At 32.4% G+C, this 26,675-nt stretch overlaps 2 protein-coding genes across 5 annotated transcripts in view; one reads left to right on the top strand and one right to left on the bottom strand.

Annotated features, from left to right (window-relative positions):
• The window catches only part of LOC127732690 (uncharacterized), a 136,099-nt gene that overhangs the window by 11,061 nt on the left and 98,363 nt on the right, over positions 1-26,675 (bottom strand). The gene's annotated exons all lie outside the window — the stretch shown is intronic.
• Positions 2-26,675, top strand: LOC127732695 (uncharacterized). 2 transcript variants are annotated; one of them, XM_052241871.1, is made up of 13 exons: positions 2-113; positions 4,708-4,786; positions 7,196-7,302; positions 8,706-8,802; positions 9,431-9,544; positions 10,334-10,408; positions 11,179-11,244; positions 11,476-11,596; positions 12,028-12,134; positions 16,850-16,941; positions 18,015-18,113; positions 22,200-22,314; positions 26,450-26,675. In XM_052241871.1, the coding sequence occupies exons 3-13, from the start codon at positions 7,280-7,282 to the stop codon at positions 26,648-26,650; spliced, it is 1,110 nt and encodes a 369-aa protein (XP_052097831.1). In that variant the 5' UTR covers positions 2-113; positions 4,708-4,786; positions 7,196-7,279; the 3' UTR covers positions 26,651-26,675. The 2 variants fall into 2 exon arrangements, with proteins under 2 accessions (XP_052097831.1, XP_052097830.1); XM_052241870.1 differs by having other exon boundaries at positions 4,704-4,786.

The raw sequence follows: 26,675 nt of genomic DNA, 5'->3' as shown, positions 1-26,675 counted from the left end.
ATTGAAGAGGTGCCCGGATGACAGGTGTCTGCTAGCCATTGTAGGATTCATTATGCATTTCAGTGAAATATTCATTGTTTCTGGCACGGAATCTGTTCTGTTATATAAATCTTGTATCCCTTAAATGCAATTGATTAAATGCATAAAAATATAGGAGTCAGGTCGAATTACAAAACTGATAAAATTGAGATTTCCAGTGATATATCCCATCTTATGCTTCTTCTTAGTTTCTATGTAACTCCTTCCTAGTATAAGGAACACCAAGCATGTATTTTTACATCACGAAAAACCTTCTTCTTCTTCTTCTGTAAGGAACCGAATTCAATATTTTAATGTACATGGTTCCACATGCAAACTTTGCGCAGTGTCGCCTGTCGGGCAACACAGAAAGTTCTCTCTTCACTCTTGCAGTCTTGGTTATTTACATTTAAAATGTACGCAATATTTTTACAATTGAAATAATATACATATCGGTGTTGCACGCCTATTTCATTCCTTCAACTTTGTTGGCCGATGATATTGATGTCGGTAGGTTATTCCAGTCCCTGATGATCCTTGGAAAGAAAGAATGGTCGTAGACATCTGAACTGGTTCTTTCTTCACCTCTGGTATGATTATCTTTTGGAGTCAAATATTGTTGACAATCTATGTCTTTTAGATCATGCTGGATCTTGAATAGCATGCATAATCTACATGTATTTGTTTTTTCCTCCACTCTTCGAGGCTTTCCCATTTTAAAGTTGATCTTATTTTGGTTTGATGGATCCCATACTGTGCATGCATATTCCACTTCAGGCCTTACCATGGATACATATGCAGCCACTTTTACAGGTTTTGTACAGCCTTTTAGATTTCCTTTGCTAACTGTATTGTCGATGTGTTTATCCAGGACCCAGGTATTAAGGTATTTACTGATTGTTACTCCTAGGTATTTTCTGCCTGCAACTGTCTCTAGGGTATGACTGTGGTGTTTGTAAGTTGTTTGTATCGCTGCACTGTTTTTTGATGATATTCTTTTAACAAGGCATTTTTTGGTGTTGAAACTCATTAGCCATTTATTTTCCCAATCTTCCAGTGATGTTAAATCTTTCTGAAGAAGGTAGCTCTCTGCTTGGTTGGTAATGGTTCGATAGAGTATAGGCTGTCATTGGCAAATAATTTGGTCTCTGATGTTGTTGCTGTTTCTGGCATATTATGTCATTGATGTAGGCCAGGAACAGTAACTGTAATGGTAGGAGAACTGTGCCTTGGGGTACTGGTACTTGCGTGGAGACAGCTCCCTCTAGTATGACATTTCTGCTTTCTGTTATGTAGGAAGGAGCGAATCCATTTGTTGGTTTTAGGATTGACACCGTAACATTCCAACTGGTGAAGTAGGCGATGATGTGGCACCTTGTCAAATGCTTTTGCAAAATCTAGTAAGATATCTACTTGGCAGTTTCTTTTTAATTTTGATGCAATGTTGTGGATGATTATGATAAGTTGGGATTTGCAAGATAGTCTTTTGCAGAAACCATATGTTGTGCATTAGTAAGGATTTTATTTTTGTCGCGGTAGTGGTCCATTATGTTACTGTGTATGATATATGTCCTAAGACCTTGCATGTGATGGATGTAAGAGATACTGGTCTGTAGTTAGATGCTAAGTGCCTTTCGTCTTTTTTGAAAAGTGGGACTACATTTGCATCTCTTCTTCTTCTACTTCTATTTTGTAGTGAATGCCTTCAACACGTTGAAGTTTAGTGGGAACATATATACAGTGAAATTTAATAATTTCTTCCATATATGAATAGACAATAATAGTGAATAGACTTTATTCCTTTTGGGAATCTGCAACACTTGAGCTAGTTACAACATACAAGATGTACAAAATCATTTTTCCTTTGTGGCATTAGACATTTTCTCTTGTGATGTCAAAATTTTACAGGAATGTGTGTGATATCCATCAATGGGGGACACATAGAAATAAGATGTATTGACCTGACATATTGATTTATAATAGACCTGAATTTCAAGTTCTTATTTATCAATGAGTAATGTTGTTGACCAAAACAACATAGTTGAACAATGAAACCTTACTGTGACATAATAACATCAGTATTTTTAAAGCACAAATTTACAGAAAAAGCACAAATTTCAAAGTAGTCTTTTAATCTGTCTCACAATTATATAGACATTAATTCGCAATTATCTTGCTTATAAAGAGCACAAACAAGAGTAAAAATATTTTAAGATTTTTTTTTTAAAAGGCCCCTTATGTTACATTTTTAAATATGAGTTGTTGAAATAAGTCTGGTGAAAGCTTAGGGTCATGGATGGATGGATGGATGGCTGTTTAACATCCAGTGGCATTTTTAGGACGAGAACATGATAATGTAATATGTATTTAAATCCTGCTTTGTACAAGACCAACATGCTGAGGCAGATTTTTAACATGCTAGTTCACTAGGTAACAGTCTGAAGGAAGACATGTCACCATACCTATACATTTTCTGAATTTGAGCAGACCAGCCTATGCTCTTACTCCTAAATGTCAAATGTTAAGCAGTCAAGTTTTCAGTCTTATTTGGTTTTACCCAGCCGGGGTTAGAACCTACAACCTCAAGCACTCAGTACATTAAGATCCTACCATTGAGACCATGGGCGGATAAAAGAAAGAGTCATGGAGTGGGGCTAATAACAGATTTAAATATAAACAATGAACATATTATTAATTTAAACAATTTTATCAAAAAATAGAAACCAAAATAATTTTGTTCAATTTTTGTAAGATAAATGAGTTTATGTCAGTGTTCTCATCAGGAGACAGTACATTTCATTACAAATTTTTTTTAAAGTTGTCAGTTTTTGGCATTTTTAAATATGATAATTCTTAAAAACTCAGATTTTATAGCAAATTAGATTTAGAAAATAGAAAAATAAGTTATGAAATACATAAATATAGATCCTTGCTTACATTATTGAAAAGGGGGGGGGGGGGGGTATAATAGTGCACCCAAGATTTTAGTGTCATGACAATTCTTCAAATACTGATTTGATTTAATAGACAAAGCTGAGGCCGAAATACATTTCTTTTTATATTATCCCCTAAAAAGAACCTTCAAGCTTGGTATTTTGGTGAATTAAATGTGAGAAGTTATATTTTTACTAGATGACCTGTCAAACTGTTGAAGCCTAAACAGATCTGTGATTATTTAAACCTTTTGATGTCAATGAAAACACACCATAGAGTTTTACTGATTATTATTATATTATATGATAATAATAAGAAGATGATATATTTTCATATCAATATAGAAAATCTGTTGGTGCTGCATTGCAATCATCAACATGATCAGTTTACTACATGTATTGTATAAAATAACAATTTTAAGCATTTTCAGTGCTTTTCTATTTCTGTAAATCTTAACCCTTACCATGCTGAATTGTTTTCAGAAATTGTCTAATTTTCGATTATTTGCAAAAATATGCAAATTATATGCAAATGAGCTGTACCCTGATGCTGATGCATATTGATTGCATTAAATCTAAGATAGGGGATCACGGGGTGGGGTGGTCGGGGTGAGGAGGCGGGGGAGGGGCATGCATACACTTCGATTTAAATGGCATTACGTTGACCTCCAAATGTATGGAGAGCCATTGGTGCCAAATAACGGTGGTCTGGGTACGTCCGTAATATTACGGCCCCCGCATGGTAAGGGTTAATAATCAACAAAAATTAAAAAAAAGTTTAAAGCATTTTTGAGCAAACCAGTGTATCTGAAGGCCTTGATAACCTATGTAGGCCCTAAATATGATGAAAAAACATCCTAATTGGAGCTAAAACTGAAAAAAAAAATGATTTCTAACCCCATGGATATTAACCCTTACCATGCTGAATTGTTTTCAGAAATTGTCTAATTTTCGATTATTTGCAAAAATATGCAAATTATATGCAAATGAGCTGTACCCTGATGCTGATGCATATTGATTGCATTAAATCTAAGATAGGGGATCACGGGGTGAGGAGGCGGGGGAGGGTCGGCGGGAATTTGCCCCAAATTTGGTCCTCATGTGCAAAACGCGTCAATTTTGACGTTTTCACGTTCTTTTTCTCGACCTGGAAGTCCGAGGGATGCTAATAGATGCATCCAACTGTAGTTTGCATGTAGAGTGGACCCCAGTGAACACATAAATCACAACAGTTGTTAGGTCGGAGTGAAACTGATCTGGGTACACCATTCTAAAAAAGGTCATTTGCACCAAAATTCTAAAAATTTCCGATTTTTTCCGATTTTTTACTTTAACTAGACCTGCAACCGGAAGTAGTCGTTGCCTATGCGTATTTTGATAATAAACAAGATCAGTAGTTATATGCCTTGGGGTTTACACTATTTGTTCAAGTTTCAGGCCTCATAACTTCGTGTTTCAGACCTGGAAGGTAAGCCCACCCCTCCAAAAAACCCAATTTTGTCCGATTTCAATTTTCCAAGTTTGTATTTGAGCTCAAAATGAACATTAAAAGTAAGAAAGATGACAATTAATGGTGTAAGATTGAGGAAACATGCATACACTTCGATTTCAATGGCATTACGTTGACCTCCAAATGTATGGAGCGCCATTGGTGCCAAATAACGGTGGTCTGGGTACGGCCGTAATATTACGGCCCCCGCATGGTAAGGGTTAAGAAGCAAAAAAAAACATGCATTTTCCTTAAAACTGCAGTCAGATTAGATACAGTCTTAAAGACCAAGGATATTTTCTTACAAACATTAAAGGAACCTGGAACAAATATATCACCACATTTTGTAAGTATTTTATATCAAATTTAATATGTTTATTGTTATTGTTATGCCTGTGAAAATATAGCTTTTCCAATTACAAATATGGTAGCATTGATAAATCATTGTTAGATATCAGAAGTCCAGGTTTTGCTTAAGAAAATCCTCAAAAACTACGATCAAATCCTTAAATAAACAATCTGATGAATAAATAAATGAAAACGGGAGATGCACAACTTAATCTTGACTGTGTTCTGTAGTAATACTGCCATTTGTGGAAACAATAGGAGATATTGGATATATTATATTTGTCATACTGGCATGTGACTGGGGCATTTTTTAGCTTTAAACAATAAAGTATTGGTTTTGCTCATTGTTTAAGGTCAAATGGTGACATGCTAATGGTTTATTCTTTGTCCTGTGGTCTTTATTGATAATTGTCTCAATGACAATCCTACCACATCTCATTTTTATACCCCACGCAACGAGTTGCTGAGGGTATAATGTTTTTGACCCGTCCGTCAGTCGTCAGTCCCTCAGTCTGTCTGTCCTATTTCTTGTCATCGCAACTCCTCTCAAACCACACAACAGAATTTCAAGAAACCTTTTTAGATAATAAGGACATACTATGTAGTTGTGCATATCGACAGGAAATTACGATTCAATTTTTTTTCTAGGAGTTGTGCCCCTTTGAACTTATTTACTTTAATGTACTACTGCAACCTTTTGTCATCGCAACTCCTCTCAAACCACACAACAGAATTTCATGAAACCTTTTCAGATAATAAGGACATACAATGTAGATGTGCATATCGACAGGAAATTACGATTCAATTTTTTTTCCAGGAGTTACGCCCCTTTGAACTCATTTGCCCAACATACTACTGCAACCTTTTGTCATCGCAACTCCTCTCAAACCACATAACAGAATTTCATGAAACCTTTTCAGATAATAAGGACATACTATGTAGATGTGCATATCGACAGGAAATTACAATTAAATTTTTTTTCCAGGAGTTACGCCCCTTTGAACTTATTTGCCCAATATACTACTGCAACCTTTTGTCATCGCAACTCCTCTCAAACCACACAACAGAATTTCATGAAACTGTGTAGATAATAAGGACATACTATGTAGATGTGCATATTGACAGGAAATTATGATTCAATTTTTTTTCTGATACAATTTTTTTTTCTTACACTTATTTTATTTCTCCAATGACAATGTGGGGACGTGGGGTATGTGAGCGTGCTCACTAAGGTTCTTTAATTTTCTTATATATGTAGTATATATATCATGTGAAACTCTGAATCCCCAAGGTTTATGAAAGCTGTGCAACCTGGCATAAATCTGCCTGAAGTCAAAGCCATTAAGATATGATTGAAGACGACCACTAAATTGAATTTATAATTGGAAAGAAACTTGTAAATTTCAATTAAAGGAACATTTCTGCCAAGTTTTGCTTTATTAAGCCAATAATTTCTTAGAAAAGGCTATTGATATACAAAAAAGTTTGATTGGCGATTTAGAAAAGGAATGAAAATATTTGCAAACTGATGAGAAAATGTTACAGTTTTAATGGAATGCTGAGCTTAAAAATGTATTGAAATTAAAATCTTTTAAGGTTTAAAAACAAAGTAGGTAGTGGTTTCTTTTTCATCATGTAAAAATATTATGCCAGCCTTACTGGCTTACATGGAAGCAGGATATTGATATGATTTGAAATACATGTAATCTAGTTTACAAAATGTTACAACAATTGAACCAATCAATCTTGGATCAATTCTTTTATTGCAAAGTAAATAAAATATTTCCCCGGAATCAGTAAGTCATTTAAATTTTTGCAAAAACTGTCCCATTGAATAAATATAGTAGCTACTGTTTTTTGTGGAGATCATTCAATGGAAACTTTAAATTTCTCGTTAAAAAAGCAATCATTCATTGATTAATTTGCTTATTTAATATCTCATTTATATATAATACTGTGGTTGAAGTAATGGCCATTCTGCCATCTTTAATGTAATTAGGGAAGAATAAGCTGTAAATATGATGTATCCAGGCATAGATAGTTGTTAACTTCTATGTCATTTAGTCTCTGGTGGAGAGTTCTCATTGGCAATTATACCATCTCTTCTTATTTTTATATGGGGACCCCGTGTAAAAATATTCTCTTGATGATGGAAGGATAGACTGGATGACTTAACTTTATGCTGAAGCATCGCTGTTTCATAATTTCAAAGGCAAACTAAGAGTATTATCAATCACTATTCACATACATTGATCAATAACTACCACATTAAAACTTAAATATAGAAAAGATAATGCAATTATGATATTGATTTACATTTCACTTGTTTTTTTTTTAAATACAGATGTTCTGAATATAGTTCAGATAACATATATGTCTATTTTAAAATTATTATTTTAATTTTCAGAAATTAAAGGAAACTTACTTTTTCAACATAAAAAGAGGAGGGCTGTATTTTGTTGCTACCTCTGGACATGAAATCTCACCTATTATGGTTATTGAAATCTTATGCAGGTCAGTATTTACTGTATATCATGTATATACAGTGATTTTTTTATTTGATGAGAGTTATGGTTGTTATCAGATGCAGATTCAGAACTTTGTAAAAGGGTGTGGCCCATGGCCCCTTAACTAGGCAGTGTTTGGAGTGAGACATGTAAAAAGTCTGCATTAACCATACATGTAGCTCCATAAAGGGGAGTTGGGGGGGGGGGGGGGGGGGAGGCTGACCCCCACCTAAATCCCCCTCTGGTTATGGAGCACTGATCATTGAAAAGCCACAAAATAGTTGCTGGAGGGTTATCATTGCTGTGATTGAGATTCTGTGCTTTTAGGCTTGCAAAACAAAAACAAAATATTGATATTTTTATATTCATTTTTTCCTTGTGAACATTTGAGTGCAATAATGAAAAAGTAAAAACATTTACAATCAAAATTGTAGTCCGACATATTGAATTATCAATATTGTTTTCAAAAATAGAATCTATATGTGACTGACCAGATGAATGTAACATTCCAATTACTATATGTATTAAAAGATAATCTAGGGATCATATTGCAATATTGAAAATACAACTAACAGCTTAGGTTGTCTTTAATGGGGAAAATACATCCTCTTTCTTTGTTTAATGGCAAATCATATTTTATAATGTACCCTAAATATGTAAGGCAATGTAGTGAAAATTTTTTGAATACCCAAGATGCATTATGTTGTAGATTCAACAACAATCAGCTCTATTTTATCCCTCTAAGACTTCTACAATACACTATATATTAGGTAATTGTCATTTATTAACAAAGAACCTGTCAGACTGTCCATCAGAAATATAAGTACCGGTAAACTCGGCAGACATAAAACCTTCTAAAATTGATTGCATTGAAATGCAGAATTTTTCAGTTTGCTATGATGGGCATTAAAGATACACTACCCTCATTAATAGACCAGTTACATTATATTATAAATGTTCTGTTAAAGCTCATTTTTTCTACGCAATGCCATGCTTGTGCATGACTACCTCACATTTATGTGAAACAGACAATGATGAAAGATCATATGTAATGATGGTATATTATATCTAAACTTTGTTATGGATGTTGCAATAATATTCCTCTCTTATATTCTATTTTGTTTGTTTTTCAATAGAAATTTAGTTTACAGACAAATAGCAGAGATGATTTAAAGTAGATGCATGGTAGACATCAATTAGACAACAAACCAACAACATAAGTTTACAGAAGTAGGCATTTCAGGTCACCATGCATACAATAACTTATACTACGGCAAGCTCATAATGTTCCAGAATATTGATGGCTGTGTTATTGAACAGAAGAATGCTTAATTATATTTTGAATTGTTAAAGAAAACATTCTTCATAGATATTTTATGTTATTCTTACCATATTTTTTTGTATTCTTAGACTTTATAGTATATTGAAAGATTTTTGTGGAACAGTTACTGAGGATTCTGTTCAAGCCAACAATTTGCTGATCTTAGAAGTACTTAATGATTTTGCTGTAGGTGATTTATATTCACATCCATAACTCCCTGGATATTTATATAACTCATGGCATGAACAAAACTTACATTATTTAAAAATATAGTTTGACACAAGTAAAGAATATATATTTATACTTTCTTTTTATAATGATTACTTCGGTAAAAAATAAACAGGCACACACTATTAAAAGCCTTTTTTTGAAATAATGCTTGAAATATAGATTTTAATATTAATACAACAGCTAGATAAATATATTAAAAGGTTTTATGTAAAAAGTTAAGGTCAAAGAACTGTGACAGTTTTATATCCTATCTTCTATAAGATCAGTTTTAAGTACTTTTTGTTTGACAAAGTTTGATTTTCTTTTCAAAGGTAAATACTTATGTAGGACAGTCAGCAGTTTTCATCCAAGACTTTTTAAAATGGCTGTAACATGAACATTTGATCTATCTCATGAAAAGAATAATATTGAATAGCAATTGAAAGTTTAAAAAAAATGAATGGACTTTTTAAATTATTTTGACATTTGTTTTTCATAATTGGTGCATGTATAAGTAATACTGAATGTCTATTGTGATCATAAGCCAAAAAAATAACAATAATACAAACTTATAAAGTCTATAAAGATACAATTTATCTTTCAGGATTCTGGCTATGTTCAAATAGCTTCAACAGAGAAGTTACAGCCATATATTCAATCTCGTCCTGTTATGGTTAAACAGTCCAGAGAAGTCACTAGTGATATAACTTCCAGAGTTGTAAGTCTCTATTTAACACAGAAAAACATTATTCATGCAGAATTTGAAGATTCGTTATTTCCATTTTCAAAGCCATCATAGGATATTCCTGCTTTATTTTGTTAATTGCAGACTTCATACTACTCATCATTGGAGGTATGGGAAAAACATATACAATTTACCGTTATGAGCAACTTAATAAGCCATGGCTTCAAAAAAGAACATCCTATAAACCACCATATTTTCACAAGAGATGTTCAACAATGGAGATATTTTTTTAACATTTAGACCTTTCTAAACAATTTCTCTGTAATTTTTTTTCTAGATTTTGTTACTTTGTTGACTGTATTTATAAAATTGAAAATCACAGTTATTCATATTCTTAATTATTAATATTTGCTGTACATGTATTTTCCTGATTGCGCAAGTTGCGTAACTAAATCACTCTCTTAGTGAGACATTTATTATATCCTTTAGATTTATAGTTGTTGACTCCATCAGCCATAAAAAAAACATTACTATTTTACTATTTCTACAATAGGAGTATAGATAACAAACTGATCTTTTTATAAAGTTAAACTTGTTATATTTGAAAAGTCTTAACCTTTTTTTGAGGGTATGCAATTCTTGACATGAAGGAAAGATGCCCTGTGAGTGATACAGGTTTCTTTGAACTCTAGTTTAAGAAGACAATTTTTTGTCTAGAAAGACGTGAACACATGAAAAATGTGCAGTAAATGTGCTTTTAATATAGATGTTAACACTATATAGATTTGCTATGAACTAATATAACTGAATTTCTATTTTTAGTTTGGAATAGAGACGAAAGTATCTCCTGGTTCATCATCCATTAGATCTGTAGTCATGTCACCTGTAACTGATCCGGTAAATTTAAAGAAGAGAAGACTGAACAAATTGATTTATCTATATATCCCTTTCATCTTTATTTAATGATAAAGCTATTTTTTTATGTTCTGCATTTAGTGAAACTTAAGATAATTGTTGTTACTTGCAGCTGATGCAAATTATTTCCAACATTGTTTACTGTTATAGTAATGATGATGTGGAAAATCTTATGCCACATCATGTAATCTCATGTTCTGTATTGTTACTAGTAATGTATCACCTTAGTGGTCTAATGGTAGCATGTTGACATCAACTGCAGGGTGTTGTGGGCTCTTTGATCCAATGCCAGGTCAAACCAGAGACTTGAAAACAGGTACCTGCAGCTTCTCCACTAAGCATGTGGAATTTAGAAGTAAAGCATTTTCTTGTTGGCACAGAGGAAGAATAATGTGTTACAGGGTGGCATGCCTTCTGGCAGACTGTTACCATGTGAATTTTCTTGGTAAAAATACAGCTCAGTGTGTTGGTCTGATACAATAGATCATTTGTATATATTTTACATAAACATGTTCACGTCCTGATATGCATGTAATATTGCCACTGAATGTTTAACATCATCATCTAGATATACAAGAAACTGTTATTTAAAATGTATGAAAAATTCCTGAGAAATGAAAAAAAGATAAAACATATCACTTGGAGTAATTAGTAGTACATTTCACAAGTACCGTAGATTATTTCAAGGAAAAATATAAGTGGAATATAAATTTTTAGGTAAAAATACTTATATAAATTTATTATCCTTTCAGGATTCTGTTAAGAATGAATTATATATTGACATCATTGAAAAGCTTACTGCTGTTATAAATGCAAATGTAAGTATATGTTTCTCATACATCTGAATATACCTATTAGCACAGTTTCGATAAGATTGTTCTAATATTTTAGATGAAAAAATGCATTTTGGAAATTTTTTTTTATTTCATTACTTATAGATTTTAAGCTTTGTCTATAGTACTTTTATGGATCTACCTTCATAAGAATCGTTAACACAACTTTCTAAGTATAAGAATCACTTAATATATTTAACATTTACATTTTTTAAGGGAACAGCCTCTACTTTGGAAGTTTCAGGTGAAATGATTGTGAAAAATTTTGTTAATGGGAATCCACAAATTAAAATAGGACTAAATGAAGATTTGGATATTCTGGAGGGAAAAAGTAAAGGTAATTTTTTCATCTCTATTTCATCTTGTATTAAGTTATGAACTGAATTCAAAGAAAGATTTCAACAAGATAAATGCAATTTAAATGGCACATAGATGAACTGTTGAAGAACTTTCTTTATGTGATCTGATAAAACTTTTTTTTAAATCATTTGTTTGGTATATACATGTACGATAACAAAGAAACTATTTGTAAGATTTTGATTAATAATCATTAATAATTGAATTGATTTTTATATATCAACTTTTTGCATATAAATATTTCAGAATCAACTTTTCAAACATTTTTGTTTTGGTTTGCTCACAATATCTTCATCCCTGCAAACAAACAAACAAAAATTCCTGATGTGTGGTCATATTCCAGGATGAGAGAATTCCATATTTCTTTACTCAAGTCAACGTGTATATTTGAAAAAAGTTGTATGTTTACAGGCTATGGTGACCATGTGCAACTAGATAAATGTAACTTTCACCCATGTGTCAAATTAGAAGAATTTGAATCATCAAAAGTAATTGTCATGGTTCCTCCTGTGGGTGAGGTATGTGTAATCATTTAATAAACGTCTTAATTAAGTAGCCCAAAACTTCTTGTTCTACAGCTACAGGGTTATAGTAGATGGTATGAACTTTTTATTTCACTAGGTCTTATCTGTGCTTCAATCCATTTATCTACTCTCGATCTGTTTTAAATTTTTTCACAAGTTTTTGAAATCAGTTAATAAAATAAAACCCGCCATTGTAGTTACTAGTTTTTATACGACCGCAAAAATTTTGCGGTCCTATATTGGTATCACGTCGTCATCGTCCGCAGACACATTGCTTTCCGGACAATAACTTTTGTTTTAGTGTATGGATTTCTATGAAATTTTACCATAAGGTTTATGACCACAAAAGGAAGGTTGGGATTGATTTTGGGGGTTATGGTCCTAACAGTTTAGGAATAAAGGGGCCAAAATGGGGCCAAAATAAGCATTTTTCTAGTTTCCAGACAATAACTTGTGAAATAGTGTATGGATCTCTCTGAAATTATACCACAAGTTATCATATCACAAAGGGATGGTAAGAATTTGCTTTGAGGGGTTATGGCTCAAACTGTTTAGGAATTAGGGGCAAAAAAGAGGGAAAAACAAGGGTTTCCAGGTTAATGGACAATTACTTAAGTACAAAACATAATTTTTAAGCAGTGTAACGGAGGTAATTCAAAAACATATTGTCAAATTACCTCCCTTACACTGCTTTGTAAATTATTTATAAGGAACTGTATTGTCTTTAGGTGATTAGCTGTCAATTTATTTTTAGAAGTTACTATTTTAAAAATGTTTAATAAAGGTAATTTAATTATAGCCATGATTATGTATGTGAATGAATTTAATTTTTAGATATTACTATTTAATGTTGCTGATGGAGGCTTTTTAATTTTAGGCATGATTATGATGTCATTTTCTATTTTAAAAATTATTTAATTTTAGCCATGATTATGTATGTGAAGGAATTTTATTTTTAGATATTACTATTTAATGTTGCTGATGAAAGTGTTTTAATTTTAGGCATGATTATGATGACATTTTCTATTTTAATACTTTTATGATGTATTTAAATGGGTTTTTATGGTTGCAAAGTCCTAGCTGTCAATTTATTTTTAGAAGTTACTTTTAAATGCTGATGAAGGAATTTTATTTTTAGATATTACTATTAAAAGTTGCTGATGAAGGTTTTTTAATTTAAGCCAGGACTATGATGTCATTTTCTATTTTAATACTTTTATGATTTATTTAAATGGGCTTTTATGGTTAAAAAAAAGCATTTTTCTAGTTTCCAGACAGTAACTTGTGATTAAGTTTATGGATCTCTCTAAAATTGTACTACAAGGTTCCATACTACAAAGGAAAGACTGCAATTGAGTTTGATGGTAAATGCTAAAAGGGGGATTCAAAAAGCTTGGGGGGAAGGGGGGTGTTTCCAATTTTTTATGCCCCTGCCGTAGCGGTGGGGGCATTAAATTTTACCCTTGTCCGTCTGTATGTACGTACATCCCAAAATTGGTTTCCGTTCTCTAACTAAAGTTTGCCTCAACCAAATGTTATGAAACTTATACACAATGCTTATTACCACAAAACACAGATCAAGTTTGAATTTTGATGGGTCACTTTAACCGTTCTAGAGTTATGCTCCTTTATAAATGGAAAAATTGCAAAATTTTTATTTTCTAAATATCAAGTAATTTTTGAAATTGGAGTTATCTTCCTTTGTCCATGATTATAGTTGAATCAACTACAATCAATGCTTTATACAATGCAATGTTTAATTTTGACTTCCATTGATAAAACACAGATCAAGTTGAATTTGGGTAGTGTCACTTTAACCAGTATTGAGTTATGCCCCTTTATAAATCGGAAGATTGCAAAATTTTTAGTTTCCATTCTGTAACTTAAGTTTGGCCCAACCAAACATTATGAAACCTATACACAATATTCATTACCACAAAACTAAGATTAAGTACAGATTTTTTGTTTCCGTTTTCTTACTTTAGTTTGCCTCAACCAAATGTTATGAAACTTTTATACACAATGCTTATTACTACATTATATAGATTAAGTACAAAATTTGTTGGCGACACTTTTACCATTCTTGAGTTATGTCCCTTTATAAACATAAAAATTGCTGAATTTTTCGTTTCCGTTCTCTAACTTAAGTTTGTCTCAACCAAATGTTATAAACTTATACACAACCGTTCTAGAGTTATGCATGTTTACAAATTGAAAAATTGCTGAATTTTTAGTTTCTGTTCTCTACGTAAGTTACTTTTACAGTTCTTCAGTTATGTCCCTTTATAACTATATGATATGCAAGCGGGGGCATCATCTGTGTCCATGTGTGGACACTATCCACATTTATTTTTAAAAGGGTTCATATTTTTTTTCTTCAAAATTTTCAAAATTTCAAATTTTTGAAAAGTTTCAAGAAGAAATCTTCATTTGCACAGTATTGCGCATTAGATTTGTAAGATCTTTGACCACATTTATTTTGTGTCAGAAACCTATATTATGTCAAAAATTTTATCACAATCTAAATTCAGATAGTATCAAGCTTGAATATTGTGTCCAAATTTGCCCCAACTGTTCAGGGTTCGACCAATGCGGTCGTATCAGGCTGCGCTATCAGAGCATTTTATTTCAATTGATTTACAATCGGTGCATTTATCAGACACCACAATTTGCTTAGACAAATATTAAATTTATATCTGTGAGTTTTTTATTCTAATTTCCGATTAAACATTTCCTTGTGTGGATTGGCCATTTTCTCTCATTGCAGAATGCAATCCATAGGGATGATAATCAGGTTGTGGTTGTGACATCATAAAATATTTGTATAAATTAAATATTTTTCAGAGCGTAGTAAACAAGGATACTTCATAACTTGTATATCTTATTTTCTGAAGTTTTCATCTGTCATATGTACATTATCCTTGATCTCATTCACATGGTTTAAAAAACTGCTAAATAACTGTATACTCATGTAAGTGAGAAATTTATGCATTAAAAAAAAATAATCTGATAGAAATACAGATCCTGTGTCCAATCTTCGCTACAAGGATTTGAAAATGCTCCATTCTGCTTTCTGTTTAAACGACCTTTCAGGATCCTGAGGTTTTTATCGTTATGATACACACCCTCAAAAATTTGGAGGAAGAAACTTCATTTCTTGATATAAAAGTTATCAGAACAAAAAGTAGAACAGAGTGTTGTCAAATCCTTGTAATCAAAGCATGGATACAGAATCTGTATTTTAATTAGATTGTAAAAAAAAACAGTACAGTATTTTTACTGCATGAATTTCTCACTTAAATGAGTAATAGGATAATTAATTTGATATATTGGATTTATGTGTCTGTCAGACAGAGTTCACCTGATCTTGACCTCATTTTGTGGCCAAGTCCATATCTCAGATACTATAAGCAAAAGGTCAACTTTATTTGGTGTATGGAATGATTTTGAGGTTTACATGTCAGTCTGAAAGGGTTCATCTGACTTTTAACTCATTTTCATCGTTTCCTGGTTATGGTCCGAGGACACAGTTATCGTCCTCAGATTTTCGTTGTCTACAAATATAGTCCCTAGTGTGGACAGTGTTTAACTTGCAAACTTTTTTCATACACTTTCAAAATTTATTTCTTTATATTTTATGCATTAAATATTAAGTAAGGGGATGAAATTACATGTTAAAAAAATTTGGGTGCTGAATCTTTATGTTAAGTAGTGATTTGGTCCAGTTAAAAAAGGTCAAAAACTAGTATGTCTGAAGCTGTCAAACTGAATTTTAGACCCCCTTAACATAGAATTGTCAATATTTTGAGTTAGAGCTGGTAGCCTTTTCTATAATTTTGATATTATTTGTCCCAATAGTAGTACACTACACTGTAAAAATCTTTTTGAGATAGAGCAGGTGCTATTTTTTTAATTTGACTTTATTGTCTAAAAGAAATGCACTACGAAATAACTGTGTTCTCGGGCCTTATGTATATTTCTCAGATACTATAGTTCAAATATATTTGGTGTATGGAGGAATGATCGTATGAAGTACGATTGTAAGAAGTACAACTCTGTCTTTAAGTGTTTATCTGACTTTGACCTCATTTTCGTTGTTCACCAATAATGTTCAGTTTATGTAATACTATTAGTAAAACCTTTATCTTAAAAACATAATTCTATCATGATCAGTAAAGCAGGCAAGAAAAACTCCCAAAAAGTGTGTGTGTAGGTTGGGGGGGGGGATTATTGATTATTGTTTTCAGCAATTCACCATTTCATGCATTAGACTCAGAGATGGCAACTGTTTAAACTCCATATAATTTTTTTCTACTCTTGCATCTTTTTTTCCTTCTCAAAATTTTAAGTAGTTAGACATGCAGATGTGATATCATGTTACTTCAGCAAAAGATAATTCAGATATGAATTATTTAATATATTTTCTTAATGATTGTGTAAGTAAAAGGTAGATTGAGGTGAATTACATTGTAAACCCACCACCGAAAGCACCAATATATATGAACTATTAAAAATATAAGTAAAAATAATGATGTAGTCTCAAGTTCAAGTCTAAATGTGAATTTGGTCTGTGGTGGAGAGGTGTTTCATTGGCAATCATACCTCATCTTTTTATTTTTATATAGATACAATATCACAATGTAACTTTACTATATATCTAATTCATACAGTATATCCAGTGTATGTACATGGTCTGTTGTTTGTTTTAGTTTTCAGCCATGCTTTACAGTACCAGTGGAGAAATAGCATTAAATGTGCCATTCAGAGTTCTAGCCTTTATAGATGATGCTGAAAATAGTAGGTATGTGTTTTTAGGTAATTTAGAGTTTGTATGATTGTCAGAAAATCATAGGATATAAAATCAGTTACCTCATGTAAAATTTGGATTTTTAATAATTGTTTTTGAAGATTTTTGAACTCAAACAGTTTATTATACAAGAATTTAGCAAAAAAAAAACAGATGGAAAAAAGAGTAATATATATTGTTATCTAAATAAACCGTCTTAGGTTTTGTGAATTTTGAACATAATCTCATTTTTATAAAATTTTACAAAGTTTACAAAAATGAGATTCTATGAAGTGACTTTATATAACTAGTAATTGGAAGAATACTTGTTATTCACAGAGTTCTTAAAATATTTCTTTCCCTGGTGGTCATTGAAGAAAATCTGCTGATCCTCACTATTGTTTCTGTTGCAAAATATAAAACTTAGTAAATTTTGGTGGTCAAAACCTTTTGACCTCCACTTTTCTAGAACTTTAACTCACTCAGTAAACATTAAATTTTAAAAAGATAACAAAACCAACTATGGTAACTTTTCTGACGACTTCTCTTTTTTTTTCTGTTTTCTTTTTTGTTCAATCACATGCATGTAAATTCCGAATGTCCATTTTTGAGAAAGTACCTCACAATTGTAACTTATGTAGGAACAAATTCTGTTACAAAAAAATCATTTCATTTCAACAGATTTGAGTTCCAACTTTTAGAATCCCTCAAACATTCTTAAACAGTCTTCAAGTTAGTTTGTTTCTCAACAACAAATCTGTAGCAATTCATAGAGATCAATTCCGTCATTCTGTATTGTTGTCATCCCCAGCACACTCTGCTTATCTGCAACTCCTTGAAAACTGCTTGCTGAAAAACAACCAAATCTGCACTATTTCTCCTACATGACATGAAGTTTTTTTGTTTTTTTTTGAGGGGTTAACATATCAAAAACATTAACTTCCCTATCTATTCTTTTTATATTATTCAGAGACAGCAGGCCACACATGTCATCCAAGGAAGACTCGCACATTTTTTCGTTGTGATGATTTTGTTTGTTAATAAAACATAAGTAAATAATAAATGTTAAAGTTATCTTTCCTTTTCAGAGACAAAATACTTACGCTACGATTAAAAAATGAGCTTCCATCAAATTATAATGCTGTCAAAGTCATCATTAGACTGAAAATACCAAGATGTGTTAGTAGGTACGTTGTGTATTTATGTTATGCACCTTTTAAGCTCACTTGACTGATTTTGCTAAGTGATCCATTACCGTAAGCATTTTCAAAAACATGGTTTAAACAATACAAGAAGCAAAGATTATTCCGAATCTTGTAAGTGGTCAATGGGCCCCATGTAGTACAGAAATATGTCTAGCACATGTGTCATAGATAAAAGAATTTTGAAGATTGTAAGGATTGGCTTTATTGTTAAATAATTCCCAAATGGCCTATTTCATTTTGAATGTTCGGTACCGGTAGTTGATGTTTTGTTTTGTTTATTTTTTGTTTATTTTTTTTTTGGCTGTCCTGAGATGAATTTTAGGTATAATTATTATCCAATACACCTTATCGCTATTTAGTCCAATCTGGGAAAAACAGTTACTTGGACAACTTTCTGATGAGGGCAAGCGGAACAAAACAAAGGTCATCAGCGATGAGCTGAGAGAGGAAAAAGTTTTAAAAGTGGACATTTTAAAATTTTGGTAGTTTAAGAAGCAATTTTTAAAAGACAAATTAAAGTCATTGAAATGCTTTGTTTGATGTGTTTACGATGATTTAAACATGTCTCTGTTAACAGTTTTATGCACAATATAATGTTTGAACTAGGCCCCAGATAGCTTCAACTGGTTTGAAAAGTTGTGTAATTTTAGAACTTATCGGGATAGGAATAAATAGTGATAAGGTGTACGTTATTTTTATACGACCGCAAAAAAATTTTGTGGTCGTATATTGGTATGACGTTGGCGTCGTCGTCTGAATACATATTGGTTTTCGCACTCTAACTTTAGTTTAAGTGAATGGATCTTTTTGAAATTTGACCATAAGGTTAAATACCACAAAAGGAAGGTTGGGATTGATTTTGGGGGTTATGGTACCAACAGTTAAGGAATTAGGGGCCAAAAAGGGGCCAAAAATGAGCATTTTCTAGTTTCCAGACAATAACTGTGGAACGGTGTATGGATCTCTCTGAAATTATACTACAAGTTTCCATACCACAAAGGGATGGTTAGGATTTGCTTTGGGGGGTTATGGCTCAAACCGTTTAGGAATTAGGGGCAAAAAAGGGGGAAAAACAAGGTTGTCCTGGTTAATGGACAAATACTTTAGTACAAAACATAATTTAAAGCAGTGTAAGGGAGATAAATCAAATACATCATTGAAATTATCTCCCTTACACTGCTTTTAAATTATGTATAAAGTAATGGTTAATGAACAATAAAGATAATCTAAAACAGTGTAAGGGAGGTAATCCAAATACAACGTTTTGGTTACTTCCCTTACACTGCTTTTAAATTATGTTTAAAGAAATGCATATTTATAAAGGAAGACCAGTAAAAATATCTGCAAATGTTTTCATCTTTTTTTTTTACAAAAAAATCCATATGAAAGATTTGACACTATATTTTTATTAATTCTATTATAAAATAGATTAAGTTAGCACTATGGTAAATTTAAATGGGTAATTATGGTTGCCAACTCCATTGGAAATTTGAATTGAGATTATGACCATATCTTGAGGGAAAGAATTTTTTTGGGGGAAAAAGGGGGGGGATAAAAAGAAATTGTGGGGGGCCAATTTTTTCTCATTTCAGATTTCAGAAATTAAAAAGAATTATTCTTCAAATATTTTTTTTTTTTCAAATTTCAAATATTGAAAAATTTCAAGAAGTAATCTTTAATTGCACAGTATGGCGCATTAGATTTGTAAAATCTTTGATCACATTTATTTATTTGTTATGCCGAATCTAACAGTGTATTTAGATTTTTAATTTTGGGTCCAGTTTTCAAATTGGTCTACATTAATGTCCAAAGGGTCCAAAATTAAACTTTGTTTGATTTTAGCAAAAATTGAATATATGAGGTTCTTTGATATGCTGAATCTAAACATGTATTTAGATTTTTGATTTTTGGCCCAGTTTTCAAGTTGGTCCAAATTGGGGTCCAAAATTAAACTTTGTTTGATTTCAACAAAAATTGAATATATGGGGTTCTTTGATATGCTGAATCTAACCATGTATTTAGATTTTTTATTTGTGGACTCCGTTATCTAATTGGTTCATATTGAGGTCAAAAGGGTCCAAAATTAAACTTTGTTTGATTTCATCTAAAATTGAATTATTGGGGTTCTTTGATATTCCAAATCTAACCGTGTATTTAGGTTTTTAATTTTGGGTCCTGTTTTTTAAATTGGTCTACATTGAGGTCCAAAGGGTCCAAATTTAAACTTAGTTTGATTTTAACAAAAATTGAATTCTTGGGGTTCTTTGATTTGCTGAATCTAAACATGTGTTTAGATTTTTGATTATGGGCCCAGTTTTCAAGTTGGTCCAAGATAGGGTCCAGTATTTAAACTTTGTTTGATTTCAACAAAAATTGAATATATGGGGTTCTTTGATATGCTGAATCTAAACATGTATTTAGATTTTTGATTATGGGCCCAGTTTTCAAGTTGGTCCAAATTGGGGTCCAAAATTAAACTTTGTTTGATTTCAACAAAAATTGAATATATGAGGTTCTTTTATATGCTGAATTTAACCATGTATTTAGATTTTTTATTTGTAGGCCCCGCTATCAAATTGGTTCATATTGAGGTCAAAAGGGTCCAAAATTAAACTTTGTTTGATTTCATCGAAAATTGAATTATTGGGGTTCTTTGATATGCCAAATCTAACCGTGTTTTTAGATTTTTAATTTGGGTCCCGTTTTTTAAATTGGTCTTCATTGAGGTCCAAAGGGTTCAAAATTAAACTTAGTTTGATTTTAACAAAAATTGAATTCTTTGGGTTCTTTGATATGCTGAATCTAAACATGTGTTTAGATTTTTGATTATGGGCCCAGTTTTCAAGTCGGTCCAAGTTGGGGTCCAAAATTAAACTTTTTTTGATTTCAACAAAAATTGAATATATGGGGTTCTTTGATATGCTGAATCTAACCATGAATTTAGATTTTTTATTTGTGGGCCCCGCTATCAAATTGGTTCATATTGAGGTCAAAAGGGTCCAAAATTAAACTTTGTTTGATTTCATCAAAAATTGAATTATTGGGGTTCTTTGATATTCCAAATCTAACCGTGTATTTAGATTTTTAATTTTAAGTCCCGTTTTTTAAATTGGTCTACATTAAGGTCCAAAGGGTCCAAAATTAAACTTAGTTTGATTTTAGCAAAAATTGAATTCTTGGGGTTCTTTGATATGCTGAATCTAAACATGTGTTTAGATTTTTGATTATGGGCCCAGTTTTCAAGTTTGTCCAAGTTGGGGTCCAAAATTAAACTTTGTTTGATTTTAACAAAAATTGAATATATGGGGTTCTTTGATTATGCTGAATCTAACCATGTATTTTGATTTTGGACATTGGACCATAATAGGTAAATTAAAAAAAATCAAGTTCTTAGACCACATTCTTTCTGTGTCAGAAACCTATGCTGTGTCAAATATTTAATAACAATCCAAATTCAGAGCTGTATCAAGCTTGAATGTTGTGTCCATACTTGCCCCAACTGTTCAGGGTTCGACCTCTGCGGTCGTATCAAGCTGCGCCCCAGCGAAGCATTTTATTCTGATTTAAATCCATTTGAAATAACTAATAACAATAGACCATTGATATTTATTTATACATTTGCATTATTTATTGTATTTTAATAACAACCAATATATGATGCCAAAAAAACATTCATGCACCTTTAACTTTGAAATTTTGCTAGTTCTTAAATTTTCAACATGATAGATAGATATGGGGTAAATGTCAAGGAGTCAGCAACTAAACAATACAAAAAACAGAAAAACTGTGCTTCAAACATTCATGCTTCTGTTACAAGTAGTACTGCATTTAGTTTGAGTGTTTAGTTGATCCAACATACAGCAATTATAAAACCCTCTCCTATTATAGATGTGACAAACTATACATTTGAAATCTGATATTGATGTACACATATAAGATATACATGGAAATTATATTAAAGTCTTAGCATAACCTATTGGTATATGTTTTACAGACAAGTACCATATCAGTTCTAAATGGTATTTCAAAGATTTTTTTTATCATTAATGAAAAAAATTATATTTTTAGAATGTCTCAGCAATTGAATGAACCAGATCAAACAGCAGAATTAACAGAAAATCAGGATATAGTATGGACCATGAAGAAATTTCCTGGCAGAGCCGAATATGTAGCAAATTTTAGAGTATGTTTTATTTGTCTTTATTACTCGTATAATATCACAGATTTACAATGATAATAACAGTTATGTGTTCATATCAAGGTATGGAGTGTAACTACTATCCTCATTGGTGTCTAGAATAGTGTTAATTAACACTCACGCGTGCACACATAATGACTCGGGCATGTATTGTAACTCTTATTTTCATCCTGTTTATATTAAATAAATTTGGAAATAAGGGCTTATCTTGTTTGCAAGAAAGGGACCAAAGGGACCTAAAATGGTAATTTCATTATTAGCTCACCTGGCCCGAAGGGCCAAGTGAGCTTTTCTCATCACTTGGCGTCCGTCGTCCGTCGTCGGCGTTAACTTTTTACATTTTGAACTTCTTCTAGAGAACCACTGAATGGAATGAAACCAAACATGGCATGAATGTTCCTTATGAGGTGCTGACCAAGTGTTGTTACTTTGTAGCCGATCCATCATCCAAGATGGCCGCCAGCGGGGGACTTAGTTTAACATAGGACCCTATGGGAAATGCATACAAATGACTTCTTTTAGAGAACCACTGAATGGAATAAAACCAAACATGGCATGAATGTTCCTTATGAGGTGCTCACCAAGTGTTGTTACTTTGTAGCCGATCCATCATCCAAGATGGCCGCCAACGGGGGACTTAGTTTAACATAGGACCCTATGGGAAATGCATACAAATGACTTCTTTTAGAGAACCACTGAATGGAATAAAACCAAACATGGCATGAATGTTCCTTATGAGGTGCTGACCAAGTGTTGTTACTTTGTAGCCGATCCATCATCCAAGATGGCCGCCATCGGGGAACTTAGTTTAACATAGGACCCTATGGGAAATACATACAAATGTCTTCTTTTAGAGAACCACTGAATGGAATGAAACCAAACATGGCAGGAATGTTCCTTATGAGGTGCTGACCAAGTGTTGTTACTTTGTAGCCGATCCATCATCCAAGATGGCCGCCAGCGGGGGACTTAGTTTAACATAGGACCCTATGGGAAATGCATACAAATGACTTCTTTTAGAGAACCACTGAATGGAATAAAACCAAACATGGCATGAATGTTCCTTATGAGGTGCTCACCAAGTGTTGTTACTTTGTAGCCGATCCATCATCCAAGATGGCCGCCAACGGGGGACTTAGTTTAACATAGGACCCTATGGGAAATGCATACAAATGACTTCTTTTAGAGAACCACTGAATGGAATAAAACCAAACATGGCATGAATGTTCCTTATGAGGTGCTGACCAAGTGTTGTTACTTTGTAGCCGATCCATCATCCAAGATGGCCGCCATCGGGGAACTTAGTTTAACATAGGACCCTATGGGAAATACATACAAATGTCTTCTTTTAGAGAACCACTGAATGGAATGAAACCAAACATGGCATGAATGTTCCTTATGAGGTGCTGACCAAGTGTTGTTACTTTGTAGCCGATCCATCATCCAAGATGGCCGCCAGCGGGGGACTTAGTTTAACATAGGACCCTATGGGAAATACATAAAAATGTCTTCTTTTAGAGAACCACTAAATGGAATGGAACCAAACATGGCATGAATGTTCCTTATGAGATGCTGACCAAGTGTTGTTACTTTGCAGTCGGTCCATCATCCAAGATGGCCGCCATCGGGGAACTTAGTTTAACATAGGACCCTATGGGAAATACATACACATGTCTTCTTTTAGAGTACCACTGAATGGAATGAAACCAAACATGGCATGAATGTTCCTTATGAAGTGCTGACCAAGTGTTGCTACTTTGTTGCCGATTTACTGTTCAAGATGGCCACCAGGATATTTTATTAAATAACAGGACCAATATTAATCAAAATTTGGCCTCAATCATTATTTGGGTATCTGTTATGATTTTTATCTATCTTTACATGATTTCTAAAACCAAAGTAGAGTCAGGTGAGCGACACAGGCTCTTGAGAGCCTCTAGTTTTTTCTATGTACAGCATTTTGTAAAACCTGCTTTCTTGAAGTGGGTGGAATACAGTCATGAGGAAGACTTTTCATATTTTTCCATTCAAATTTTGTATCTGCAGCTGCTCCTGGACTGATTTACAGATTTTTCGGATACTTTCAAAGAATCTAACACTAATGATGCTGTTTTATATAAGAATGTACCCATTTTGTATCATTAACTCCTCCATAACCCCTTATAAGAATTAATTCAAGCTTTCTCAGAATCTCAGCCATATAATGCCTTAGTGCATCTCCTATTTTACTTTTGCTCAAAATTATTTATGTATCTGCAACTACTCCTTAACCCCTTATTACAGTCAACAGAACTTGAAACATTACTAATTCATAATTTAAACTTAACCATTCAGTATTGGAGTTAGAATACATTTCTAATGAGCAATGAAACATTACAAATGCGTTATATGTATGTGAGATAGGTCAGATACTTAAGTTAAGTGAATAAGTTCAGAAGTCTCTTTTAGAATGTATGGAAACTTTCTCAGACTCTTTACTATATAATGTCATTAAGCACTTCTTATTTTGTTTTCTAATCTTAAACTGTTTTGAGGTTTACCTAAGAGAATCATAATACTTGCAAGGGCCAGGGCGTATTGTTTTCCAGCTTTGCTTGCAGAAACCAAATTTCCTCGTCCAATGGATTTTTTGGGGTTTGCTTTGTTCTGAAAAGGACTTTTTGGATAGTTGGCAATCATACTACATGTAATTTTATATTTGTCACATCCTAACATTATACTACACATTTGTATTCACTTCTACTCCTACTCCCCTAGTTAGAATTTACTGAAATTTTAGTAGACTCTTATTTTGCTTTTTTTACCAAATTTTTTTTTGTCTCTTTCAGTAAATAATGGAATTTGTGGTTGCTTTATCTGGGGTTACCCATTTGTATTAACCCCTCAGTAAAACTTAATGAACTTTCTCGAATCTTAACTATATATATTGCTGTTGTGCATCTCACAATTGTCTTCATATCCTTAATAGCTCACTGAGCTTTTGCCATTACTTGGCTTTCATTATCTGTCATCTTTTACAAAATCTTTTCATCTGAAACTACTTTGAGTTGAAGAACAGCAATAAAAGTGCTGTTTTTTTCTTTTTATGTTTTTTTGCTGTGCATAAAATTGAGAATGGAAATGGGGAATGTGTCAGATAGGCAACAACCCGACCAAAGAGCAGAAAACAGCCTTAGGCCTTCAATGGGTCTTCAACACAACGAGAAAATCCTGCACCCGGAGGCGGGCTTCAGCTGGCCCATAAACAAAAATGTGTACTAGTTCAGTGAAAATGGAAGTCACACTAAATTCCGAAACATATAAAGGAACTAAAATTAAAAAAAAACATACAAGACTGACAAACAAAGGCCAGAGGCTCCTGACTTGGAACAAGTGCAAAAATGTGGCGGGGTTAAACATGTTTTGTGAGATTTCAACCCTCCCCTTTACCTCTAGCCAATGTAGAATAAACAAACACACAGCAATACGCACAGTAAAACACATGTACTGATTTTATGTCATGGATGGATACCCCATATCCTTTCTTTTCTATTATGAAGTATTGATACTCTCTTTATAACAATTCCATGCAGTTTATTGATTCCTATGGAAATTTTGTAGTTCTGATGTTAAAAGTATGTTAAAAAATCAAATTTGAGAAATTGAAATATAGTGGACATCAGCTTGGCAGATAATGCCACTTTAATTCATGGCACAATATTCTGACATGCACTTGACAAAAACCCAAAGCAAAGGAATAATGCTTTAAAAGCTGTTCTTCATAACAAGGTAACAGTGAGGCCTTTAAGATGAGGCTAATGCCTACATCTAGTGTTTTTTTTTCCAGCATGATCAAGGTTCATATAAATTCATCGTCGTATTAAATTTAGTATAACATTGTATGTCACGCCTATGAACCTGTAAAAAAGAAACATTTTAATCAAAAATTGCAATGTTTTAGTGAAGAAAACAAATTTTAAAATTCAATTATGCAAATTGAAAGACATGGAATATATTTATTTTAAAGTGCAATATTGGGTCCCTAATGTACATTTTCTTTTAAAACTGATTAGTAACATGACTTTGGTGGACTGTACAATTGTATCTGCAAGTTTTTCATGTTTTTTTTTATATTTTTCAGTTGATAAATAGTACAAGTTCAGAGATAAAGAAATATGATATTGGTCCTATTAGGATGGATTTTGAGATATCTGGATACACAAGTTCTGGACTTCAAATAAAAGGTCTCAAAGTTCAAGAAATGGGAAAGAAAATAAACTTAAACAAATGGATAAGACTTATTACTGTTAGTGATTCTTATGTTATTAAATTATGGCCATGAATTTGCATTAAATTATCAAACAATG

The sequence above is a fragment of the Mytilus californianus genome, unplaced genomic scaffold (assembly GCF_021869535.1).
Source record: "Mytilus californianus isolate M0D057914Y unplaced genomic scaffold, xbMytCali1.0.p SCAF_26, whole genome shotgun sequence".
Lineage (NCBI taxonomy): Eukaryota > Metazoa > Mollusca > Bivalvia > Mytilida > Mytilidae > Mytilus > Mytilus californianus.
Note: the sequence above shows the minus strand (reverse complement) of the source record. Positions and strands in the feature narration are given on the sequence as shown.

Excerpts from the sequence above, each read along its gene's own strand:
- LOC127732695 (XM_052241870.1), top strand. The coding sequence starts at position 53 with ATGCATTTCAGTGAAATATTCATTGTTTCTGGCACGGAATCTGTTCTG. Across the intron at positions 9,545-10,333 it reads GTGATATAACTTCCAGAGTT|TTTGGAATAGAGACGAAAGT; the intron begins GTAAGTCTCTAT and ends TTCTATTTTTAG. Across the intron at positions 18,114-22,199 it reads ATACCAAGATGTGTTAGTAG|AATGTCTCAGCAATTGAATG; the intron begins GTACGTTGTGTA and ends TTATATTTTTAG.